Raw genomic sequence first — 11,972 nt, forward strand, 5'->3', positions numbered from 1 at the left:
CTCTGCGTTTTTGTTTTTTTTTTGTGCTATAAACAAAAAAAGCGTCAATTTTGAAAAAACACAATATTTTTTACTTTTTGCTATAATAAATATCCCCAAAAAATATATATAATTTTTTTTTCCCCTCAGTTTAGGACGATACATATTCTTCTACATGTTTATGGTAAAAAAAATTGCAATGAGCGTTTATTGATTGGTTTGCGCAAAAGTTATAGCAACTACAAAATAGGGGATAGTTTCATGGCATTTTTATTAATTTTTTTTTTTATTAGTAATTGCGGCGATCAGCGATTTTTATCATGACTGCGACATTATGGCGGACAGATCAGACACTTTTGGCGCTATTAAAAATGCATAGATTACTGTGTAAATGTGACTGGCAGTGAAGGGGTTAACCACTAGGTGGCGCTGTAGGGGTTAAGTGTGTCCTAGAGAGTGATTCTAACTGTGAGGGGGAGGGGCTACATGTGACACTACACTGATCACTGCTCCTGATTACAGGGAGCTGTGATCAGTGACAGTGTCATTAGGCAGAACGGGGAAATGCTTGTTTACAATAGAATTTCCCTGTTCTTCCTCTCCGTGAGACAATCGCGGGTATCCCCACAGACATTGAGTCCACGGGACCTGCGATCCTACTCACGGAGGTCGCGGCGGCCGTACAGGGACGTACAGGTACGCCGTTTGCGCAGCCATACCATTCTGTCGACGTATATCTACATGCGGCGGTCGGCAAAACTGCCATTTTTTAAAACTTTTTTTTGCATTGATACATGTCCCCTGGGGCAGGACCCGGGTCCCCAAACACTTTTTATGACAATAACTTGCATATAAGCCTTTAAAATGAGCACTTTTATTTTTCATGTTCGTGTCCCATAGACTTTAACGGTGTTCGTGTGTTCGTCCAAATTTTTTGTCTGTTTGCAAGTTCTAGTGCGAACCGAACCGGGCGTGTTTGCCTCATTCCTAATTGTTAACCCTTTCCTGCTTCCCTACTCATCCCAGTTTTTGTCAGGACACTTGCTCTTAGGCTTGAGAGCTTAAAATTATTTTTCTGCAAACTCCGAGATGTAGTTTAGTCGACAGGGGACCCCTGGAGTTTAGGCAAGGTTGGCACCCTGGAGTTTAGGCAAGGTTGCTCCTCCAAAATTAATTCTTGGCTAATTGTTAGAGATAAATTGATTTCTCCCTAAGTTGACTTTGTTGCACTTTTCTCTTCTACCACTAGGTGACTGGGTACCTGGTGGTTAGGGATGAGCAGAACACTGTTCGCACCAAAACATGCGAACAGGCTAAAAATTTGTTCGAACACGCGAACACCGTTAAAGTCTATGGGACACGAACATGAATAATCAAAAGTGCTAATTTTAAAGGCTTATATGCAAGTTATTGTCATAAAAAGTGTTTGGGGACCTGGGTCCTGCCCCTGGGGACATGGATCAATGCAAAAAAAAGTTTTAAAAACGGACGTTTTTTCGGGAGCAGGCATTTTAATAATGCTTAAAGTGAAACAATAAAAGTGTAATATTCCTTTAAATTTCGTACCTGGGTGGTTTCTATAGTATGCCTGTAAAGGGGCGCATGTTTCCTGTGTTTAGAACAGTCTGACAGCAAAAAAAAAATGACGTGGGGGTCCCCCTAAATTCCATACCAGGCCCTTCAGGTCTGGTATGGATATTATGGGGAACCTCAGCCAAAATTAAAAAAAAAATGGCGTGGTGTCCCCCTCAAAATCTATACCAGACCCTCCAGGTCTGGTATGGATTTTAAGGGGAACCCCGCACCAAAATTTTTTTAAAAAATGGCGTGGGGTCCCCCCAAAAATCCATACCAGACCCTTATCCGAGCACGCAACCTGGCAGGTCGCAGGAAAAACCGTACCAGGCCACATGCCCTCAACATTGGGAGGGTGCTTTGGGTCACCCATTACGTAAAGGGTGACCCCGCCCCCCTCTAACGTCACAGGGAATGCCACAAGGAAGTCCTCGTCAAGTCCCCGTGCGTCAGAGGGGGGCGGGGTCCCCGGGTGGCCCCGCCCTCCGTTATTTAAGAACCGTCAGAAGAGAAGCGTCACACAGCGAGAGCCTCCCATCATGGTGGATGCGGAGCGGCCCGAGAAAGAAGAAGGGAAGAAGACGCCGCGGAGGAAGATGCCGGATGAGAACACTGAGGAAGAACCAGAAGAACCAAAAGAACCAGAAGAAGAAGAAGATGGAGGAAGAAACGAAGGAAGATAGAAGATAGAAGAAAGAAGATAGAAGATAGAAAGAAGAAGCATTTAATAAAGGAATTGTCAAAAACTGTCTCTTGTCATTTTTAACATTTTTGATACTTTTTTTGTGAAATGGTAGGGGTACTTTTGTACCCCCTTACCATTTCACACAGGGGGGAGGGCCAGGATCTGGGGGTCCCCTTGTTAAAGGGGGCTTCCAGATTCCGATAAGCCCCCCACCCGCAGACCCCCACAACCACCGGGCAAGGGTTGTGGGGATGAGGCCCTTGTCCCCATTAACATGGGGACAAGGTGCTTTGGGGGAACCCCAAAGCACCCTCCCAATGTTGAGGGCATGTGGCCTGGTACGGTTCAGGAGGGGGGGCGCTCTCGCCCCCCCTCTTTTCCTGCGGCCTGCCAGGTTGCGTGCTCGGATAAGGGTCTGGTATGGATTTTTGGGGGGACCCCACGCCATTTTTTAAAAAAATTTTGGCGCGGGGTTCCCCTTAAAATCCATACCAGACCTGAAGGGTCTGGTATAGATTTTGAGGGGGACCCCACGCCACCTGAAGGGTCTGGTATAGATTTTGAGGGGGACCCCACACCATTTTTTAAAAAAATTTTGGCCGGGGTTCCCCTTAATATCCATACCAGACCTGAAGGGCCTGGTATGGAATTTAGGGGGACCCCCCACGTCATTTTTTTTAAAATTTTGGTTCGGGGTTCCCCTGTGGGAAATTCCCATGCCGTTTTTATCAATGAACTTTTATGTGTATTGTCGGACCGGCAATTCATTAATAGCCGCGAGTAGTTTTAAATTACTTTTTTTCCTTTGAAATGTCATTTTGCTGTCAGACTGTTCTAAACACGGGAAACATGCGCCCCTTTACAGGCATACTATAGACACCCCCCAGGTACGAAATTTAAAGGAATATTATACTTTTATTGTTTCCCTTTAAGCATTATTAAAATCACATGGCCATTTTTGAAACTTTTTTTTGCATTGATCCATGTCCCCTGGGGCAGGACCCAGGTCCCCAAACACTTTTTATGACAATACCATGCATATAAGCCTTTAAAATTAGCACTTTTGATTTCTCCCATAGACTTTTAAAGGGTGTTCCGCGGCTTTTGAATTTGCCGCGAACACCCTAAATTGTTCGCTGTTCGGCGAACTGGCGAACAGCCGATGTTCGAGTCGAACATGAGTTCGACTCGAACTCGAAGCTCATCCCTACTGGTGGTACTGGATATGAGAAGGGCATTGCAAGGTCAGATCATGGGTATATGGGGTATCTCAGCCAATGGGCAGGGGTTTTCTTGAATCTCTTGGCCTGCTGGGAGAACCTATATGTTAGGGTGGTGTCAGGTGATTGGTGTTCTGTGCCACCTGGACGGCTGTCTGGGTCGACATGTGTTGTACTGCCTGGGCTGCTAGGCCAGAGATTGGGCCTATCTGGGGCACATCTGGATGCTAGGCTGTCTGAGGGCCTACTGTATCCAGAAGCAAAAGAGCAGCGCAGGATTGGGACTGCGGCTTGCAGCCCAACCAAAAGTGATGGTTCTGCTGGCCGGAGAACCTGTCATGGTCAGAGGTAGAGGGGAAGCTGTCGCCACTAAGGGACCAACCACCTTATTACCATTACCAGGGACCACAGTGAGTAACTGAAGCAAATACCGAAGCAGCATTCTCACCAACCGGACGGTGAAGAATCGGGAAACTTCAGTGGGTATCAAGCCAGGGACCCAGCCAGCGGAGGTGACACTTGCAGAGCAACCTTGTGTGTCAAGCCAGGAACAGAGCAGGCCAGTGGGGTGAAGCTTGAGAGGTATCTTGAGTGCCAAGCTAGGGACTCCACAGAGAAACGGGGGTGATGCTTGAGGAAGATACCACTGTGAATATTGGAGGAGCTCAAGGGATTCAGTGGCAGTGAATTATCTAGTCTAGTGAGAGAGACTGGGAGCTCAGTGGGCTGAAGAACTACAAGGAGTGATTGTAGTGGAATTGAAGGAACTGTTACGTTTTGTGTTAGGAACTGTTAAAGACTGTTGCCATAGGAGACAGCATTCCTGAACATGCAGATGTGGCTTCTTGCTGGATCCCTTTCCCATGGCTGTCCTCCTATTGAAGTCTCAGAGTATGCCAATTAATCTTGCAACTACCTAAGGGTGTCCTGGCCCTTACCCTCTCTCCCCCAAAAAGTTTGTTAAGAGAAATAAACTCTCTTTTGCATTCAAGAAGTGTCTGGTGCCCAATAACTTGAACTATCGTGCACCCACCATGCCTCACAACCCACCATATACAGAAGGATGTCAGCTGTCTCTGGCCCTGGAGGTTCTCATTAGACCAAAGGAGGCCTGGAACCTTTCTACAGTCATATTACAAAGGGGCAGCAGTAAAGGATTTTATGGTAAGTACAAAAATCACATTTTCTTTATCATTCATTGAGAGAACATCCATATACTAATTAGTACACATTTGGGAAGGCCAAAAACAGTCTGAGGGGTGGCTACCAGCCACTGAAAGATCCAGGATGTGGAATCTAGTAAAAAAAGCTCTGAAACTATTAACATCTAAATGCTAGTTGAAAAAGCAACCAGGGCAAATACAATATGTAAATTGCCATTGCCAGGGGGAAAGGGATATCGAAGATCAACCTGATGTTCCAGAACAGAACAGGTAAACAGGGAATAGCTAAATGATAGAATGATGGACATCAACAAGAAAGAAGTCGCTCTCTATTAATAACCCCATTTATATTTATTTTATTTATCTACGAGTTTGATACACAAACTGTTCCAATAGTTCTTCCAGCCCTAACAACAAATTAGCTCTGGATGGAGTGAAATGATTAGGGTTTGCAGGATCAGGTCGAACATTTTGAACATTAGACTTGTGAATAAACATACAATAGGCTTTTAAGGGGGACTGGCTTCTTGCTCAACCCCGACCCCTTTCCTGGTCAACTAGGCTGCATGCGCAGATTAAGGGTCTGGTATGGATTTCCTGGGAGAACTCGTGCATTTTTTTGTGTGAGGGTACCCCCTTAGAACTTATATCAGACTCATAAGATCTAGTATGTATTTTGTTTGACTCTATACCCATTTTTTTCTCATTCTTGCTACAGGATGTGCTAAAGCAAAAATACATTTACAAAAAATAATGACAGTTTAAATTGCCAGCAAGGAAAATTGCATTGCTGGCTTCTTTTTAAAAAAAGGGGTCTGTTATTGGCAGTGCTAAAAAGTCACTGCTCCCGGCGGCATTGTATTTTTAAAAAAAAAAGTTTGTATTGTCACATGTTCTCCAGGGCAGTGCTCATCAACTCCCCGTGCTATTTTTTTGGGACCGCCTTACCTTTTAGCCCGGGAACTGGGAATTTTTCATTTGACAGATTCAGCTCTCATTGATTTCAATGGGGTTCTGGTTTGGCCTACAAACTTCTTTGTAGTTTCCCTCCCAAACCAAATCCAGGGCAGTTTAGCTCATCACTATTGGTTATCATCACCATTATTATCACTATGGGATAACACCCACCTTGATCAGATTTCTGCTAAAAGTTAGCAGAACAAATTGACCCACAGAGTTAGCTTTTTATGTTGTCCAAGTCTAGATCCTTCCACACGGGAGGATGTAAGTGTAAAAAAGAAAAACAAACCTTTACAACCCCTTTAAGTTCAAATCTTAAACTAAACCTCCAATCTTCTGAAACAAACACTAACCTAGCCCCTAAATGAATCCCGGCTTTTTAATAACTCCTTCTTCCGCATACCCAATTTATACTTATTTTCCAAATATAATCCATATAAATCCACTATTTAATGGCCCTGTAATCTATAGTTCGTGAAATATTTTCTTGCTGTGTTTTTGTCCTTGTAATGTCCCCTGTAAGCTTTCAAACCTCTCCTTTTCTTCCTTGTGTCCATTTTTTGGGAACAAGCAATGCACGTTCATAGTCCCTAGTCTATCTCATGGGACCATGGAGAAAGAACATATCCACTAGACATGTGCGGTTAGTTTCGTTCTGAATTAATATTCGGACACATTTTTCGTTATTTGGAGATTCCTATATATACGAATACCCGAATTACAATATAAACTAACTTTACCGAATGCTCTGAATAACAAAACAAAATACGTCCGAATTTCGGAAATGCGGACTGAAATTCGAATCGAGTTTTACATCGAACTCCAGTCGGATTCTAACTGTATTCTTGCTGAAATCAAAGACTTTGTGTGTTGTTAGAGTACCATTTCGAAATAATGTTGTTTTAGTTAAGCCAAAGGTGTTTTAAACAGTAATTGTAATTATTTCATGAAAATTTTTCTTTTGTTTGTTCACTTTGCCTCATTCAATTTGAAAGAAAAAAAATTGAAAGTTTTCGATTCGACTAATTCACAATGTAGCGATTCAAACATTTTGAATCGAAAAAAATTTGTTAAGTTCGAAGAAAATGTTAAAAAGACATACAAAACTAATTCTGAATACGAATCCCGAATATGAATTAAACAAATCAACCGAATTTAACAAAACTAAATAGCTAGATTAACGAATGGAAACAAAACAAAACACATTTTTTCATCATACACATGTCTAATATCCACCCTCTAACAGGTAGTCGGATCACGGAAGCAAAAAAAAAATGAAATTTGGATAGTTGGATGAGATTGAAGGCTATTTTGAGTTAAAGAGTAACTTCACTTTTGTTCAGAAAAAAAGCATTCCCCTCTGGGGGATCTATGTACATTGCAAGGATTTTAACAAACTTTGCAGCAGATTCCTACCTTTTGTTATTCTGAAAAAACAGCTTTTTGTTTGTCTGTGTCCATGTGCAGGGTGAATCTGTATGGGAGTGGTTATATAATTATCAATCATCTGCTGCACCTACAGAGTTCTAATGAGGGAATTGGCAAAGCCTGCCATCCCTTTAAATGTGATTTCCCTTTGGGAGTATCTTACCAAAAATAAAATTTTTGTTACAGGGGATGCTCAAAATCTGATTTGTATCTTAGTGCAGACTTCTGGTAAAATCAGTAAGCCAATCACTCAAGCAGGAAATTACATTTTCAGGGGGGCGTTCTGTACACCATCTATGTACAGAACACTTCCAGGTAGCCATAATGCATTTTACAGAAAATTACAGAACTGCAGGTTGGAAAGGAAATCTAATTTGTAATAACATTCAATTACAATATGACTTGAGTTGCAATTGTATATTATTTTTTTTTTTGCTATTTTTTTTCGAGGATAGTGGAATTACCCTTTAAGATAGCATACTTGAATTTAATTTTTTTTAAAACCAGAGCTTAGAGTCATTTTAGGTCACTGCGCTGAAAGATCACATTTTGCTGAAGACTACTGATTTGCAATCACTCAGCTGTTCCATGGTGGAAACGGCAACAAGTCTAAGTAAAGACTGCAATGCTTTTAATTTTTTTCAGCATAATGCAACTCCAGGCCTGTTACAGTAAATTGCCTTGTAGCCACTGTCATGTAGCCCTAAAAAACATACTGGTGGTAAATTTTAGAAAAATGAATCTACTGCTAGAAATGAGTCACCCAATTCTTACTTTCTTTATACAAGTGGAAACCTCTTTAAAAGAAAAAGAAAAAAACTAATATAAAACAAATGTTCTTCGCCATAAACCACTTTCATTATAATAATTCTGGAATTCCTTACCAGTGATGCCCAAGACCAGAAGGAAGATTGCTCCGAGCTTTAATCCCATCTCTTACGTCTTTCTTTCCCATGTGCAAAAGAGCTGAAAACCTTTTGGTCAGCGAGAAAATTGTGTATATACTGTAAAGGACGAAAGGGTGGGTCCTTTATCACATCTCTTTTGTTAGGCATCTGAATTAGGAGTATGTCTGTGGGAGAACTTTCCAAGTACGACTGATAATCTCTGACCTCTATGTGTATGCTCAACAATTATTAACACCATTGTGTACATGGTTCAAAATATATGGAACGCCAGGCAACAAGTTAAAACAATCACTCAACTGCTAATGCTATCCAGGAAAGACTGCACTTGTGTTACCGTTAGAAGCAGTGGGGGCTGGTGAGTTTTTCTTTTGGGGGGGCGGCAAACAAGCACCCCCCCTCTCTGGCAGCCCCCAGCACGACACTGACAACCCCCCCCGGCGGCCGGCTGTCAGGCACCTACCCAATCTAGGACTGGAGGGCTGTGGTGTCCTCTCCTCCTCTCCCGAGGTGCGGGCAACGGCTCCCGTGTCCACTCCTCCCATGGCGGCTACCTCCGCCATGTGTCTCCTCTCTGTTCCTCCTAAGCACTAGGCATTAAATAAGATCACCTGATGCTTTGGCCAATCAGGAAACAAGTCTCACGACCTGCCTCCTGATTGGCCGGGAGGAACTTTAGTGTGAAAATAGCGAAAATTAATTTGCTACCTTCACACAACAGTTCCCTGCGCCCTGTGCCCACCCATTTTTGAAGCCTATTAGAGCCTCTGGCTCTAATCAGGTGCTTAAAAAAAACACTCCCCCCCCATTGGAATCCATAGTCCGGTGCCCTGATATGTAGTGCTGTTTGTCCCCTTTCTCCCCTCTGTCTCCAATAAATATGACATTTTTTTTTGGAGGAGCGCATATCTTTTTTGGTAAGTAAGTTTCCACTTTCTCGTCTAAGGGAGAATTACGTCAGGTGACCCTCCCCCCATTTGCAGCTACTTGAGATGTCATACTCACAGGAAACTGCGGGGCCAGTCATATTGTCAGGAAAAGCCCTCTTGCAAATATCCCAGCAAACTAAAGTTTAAAGGAATGCCTGTGCACAGAAGCGCCATCCGGCGCTCGCGCGCGCGCAATAGCGCCAATTGCGCTAACGTGCGTACGCGCATGCGCAATAGTGCCACTAGCGCGAACGTGCGTACGCGCACGCGCAATAGCGCCAATAGCGGCGCCCTGTGACAGCACTTGGCGCCAAAGGGGCTATTTAAAGAGGACTGTTCCACTGCTGCCTTGCTGTCTGGTCTACAGCGTTCCTGAAGACCCCTTGTGCCCTGTTACTTGCATTTGCTACCTGATACCTGTTGGACTGTTCCTGACTACTCTGTTTGCTGCCTGCCCTGATCCCGGCTTTTGGACTTTGACTACTCTGTTTCTGCCTGCCCTGATTCCGGCTTTGGACTTTGACTATTCTCCCGGATTTACCTTCTGTACCTGATCTGCCCGTCTGTGTTTGACCCGGCTTGCCTGCACCCTGCTGTCTACATCCTGCTGCTGGACTACAAGACACCTCCCTGCTGTCTGCATCCTGCTGCTGGACTACAAGACACCTCCCTGCTGTCTGCATCCTGCTGCTGGACTACAAGACACCTCCCAGCTGTCTACATCCTGCTTCTGGACTACAAGACACCTCCCTGCTGTCCACATCCTGCTGCCGGACTACAGGACACCTCCCAGCTGACTACCTGATTCAGCTCTCTGCTCCAGCCTTCCAGTCAGGCACTTGTGCCCCTTCGCACTCCCGAGCCCCTGTCATCACTACCAGGGGTTCCCGAGTCGGAGGTATACGAGAGGCCGTTCCCTGCATTCCGGGCTCTACCTACCAGGTACGTGACAGTACCAGACAGCCATGTCCGAGCCCACGCAGGGGACGTTGCCCATGGAGGACTTATGCCGTCATCTAGCCGGACTTACACAAGCTGTCAAAGACTTACAAGACGGTTATAAGCAACTAGAGGAGCGTGTCCAAGTTCTCTCTAATCCAGCTCCGGGTCCATCTACTGCTCCCTCTGTGGTCATGCTGCCGCCTGAACCCAAAGTACCTACACCAGAAAGGTTTTCTGGGGACCGCAGCAAGTTTAGAGCATTTCGTAATGCCTGTGAACTCTTCTTTGCATTACAACCCAGGACTTTTTCTTTGGAAACCACTAAAGTAGGGTTTGTCATCTCCCTCCTACTAGGCGAACCTCAGGCATGGGCCCATCGACTTCTGGAGCAGAAGAACAATTGCCTCGACCACTTGGGAACCTTCTTCCAAGCCATGGCGCTCTTGTATGAAGACCCACAACAGGCAGCCACCGCAGAAGCAGCACTGTTTTCACTTCAGCGGGGCCGTAGGGCGGCGGAGGACTATGCCTCTGAATTCCGACGTTGGAGTTCCGACACAAACTGGAACGACGCCGCCCTACGCTACCAGTTTCGCATGGGACTTTCTGAACCATTAAAAGATGAATTAGCCCGGGTAGGCATTCCTGCCACACTTGAAGACCTTATCAACCTGTCAATTCAAATTGATAGACGTTTAAGAGAACGCAGGGCTGAACGCGCAACTGGTCCCTCTCGCCCAGTGTGGATGTTACCACTTGTACCTAACCCTCCTGCACACTCCTCTACCGATACTTCTGAACCGATGCAACTCGGCCTGATCCGTCCTTCTCTCACCCCTGAAGAAAGACAGCGCCGGCGGGCTAACAACCTCTGCCTGTATTGCGGGGAATCTGGACATTACGTGAGGACTTGTCCGGCAAAGACCTGTAAGCATACTACCCTCTATTCAACTTCCTTATCTGCTATGTTTAACAATGCCACTCACCTGGCTGTTCCCATTTCTCTGCAGCTTCCAGGAGGGAACATCCGGGCAACCGCTATAATTGATTCCGGGGCCTGTAGCGGATTTATGGACTTATCATTTGCTCACAAGTTCCAGATCCCCCTACGACCCAGAGCACAGGGACTGTCTGTACACCTGGCCGACGGATCGGCCATCAAATCTGGGCCCGTAACACAAGAGACAGTTCCTCTAGACACCATCATTTCCGGCAACCACCGAGAAGTACTCCGCCTGGACATCATTGAGTCACCCCTGTTTCCCATCATACTGGGTATGCCCTGGCTCAAAGCTCATAACCCACAAATTGACTGGTCTACTGGAAACATCAGCTTTTCCTCTCCTTACTGCCGTCAACATTGTCTACAAGGATTTACTACTGCTCCATCTCCCCTACTTTGTCTTGAAACCGATGTTGAAAACTGCCAAACCGTTCCAGAAGCATACCATGACTTCCTGGATGTGTTCAGTCAGAAAGGGGCAGAAACACTTCCCCCACATAAACCCTATGACTGCCCAATCGAACTTCTTCCCGGGGCAGAGGTCCCCTTTGGGCGAATCTTTCCCTTAACCGAGATGGAGCTTGCCACACTTAAGAAATACATCGATGAGAATCTGGAAAAGGGGTTCATACGGCCTTCCACTTCACCAGCTGGGGCAGGAATCTTCTTTGTGGAGAAAAAGGACCATTCCCTACGCCCTTGCGTAGACTACCGGGATCTTAATAAGATTACAATCAAAAACCGGTACCCTTTACCCTTGGTACCCGAACTATTCCAGAGGTTGGGAAGTGCAGCCGTATTCACCAAACTTGATCTTCGGGGACCATACAACTTAGTCCGGATCCGAAGCGGGGACGAATGGAAGACTGCCTTCCGCACCCGCTTCGGACACTTTGAATATCTGGTGATGCCTTTTGGGTTATGCAATGCTCCCGCCACTTTCCAGCACTTCGTGAATGACATTTTCAGAGACTATCTTGACCTGTTCGTCATAGTATATCTGGACGATATCCTGATCTTTTCCTCTTCTCTGCCTGTCCACCAAGAGCATGTCAAGAAAGTTCTAGCCCGGCTCCGCCAACATGGCCTATACGCCAAACCCGAAAAGTGTGAATTCGAACGCCAAAGCATTCAGTTTCTGGGTCTAATTATTTCCATAGATGGCATCAAGATGGACCCGCAG

The 11,972-nt window shown here is 45.2% G+C and overlaps 1 protein-coding gene across 2 annotated transcripts in view; it reads right to left on the minus strand.

Annotated features, from left to right (window-relative positions):
- LOC141107843 (uncharacterized) overlaps positions 1-8,019 on the minus strand; it is a 56,993-nt gene extending 48,974 nt beyond the window's left edge. The window contains exon 1 of one of the 2 annotated variants that reach the window (XM_073598868.1): positions 7,895-8,019. In XM_073598868.1, the coding sequence (XP_073454969.1) occupies positions 7,895-7,943 (49 nt within the window). In that variant the 5' untranslated portion in view covers positions 7,944-8,019. The remainder of the gene's footprint in view (positions 1-7,894) is intronic. The other variant, XM_073598869.1, reaches the window with a different exon arrangement.
- Between the last annotated feature and the right edge of the window lie 3,953 nt (positions 8,020-11,972).

Source organism: Aquarana catesbeiana, linkage group LG09 (assembly GCF_042186555.1).
Source record: "Aquarana catesbeiana isolate 2022-GZ linkage group LG09, ASM4218655v1, whole genome shotgun sequence".
NCBI classification, from domain to species: domain Eukaryota; kingdom Metazoa; phylum Chordata; class Amphibia; order Anura; family Ranidae; genus Aquarana; species Aquarana catesbeiana.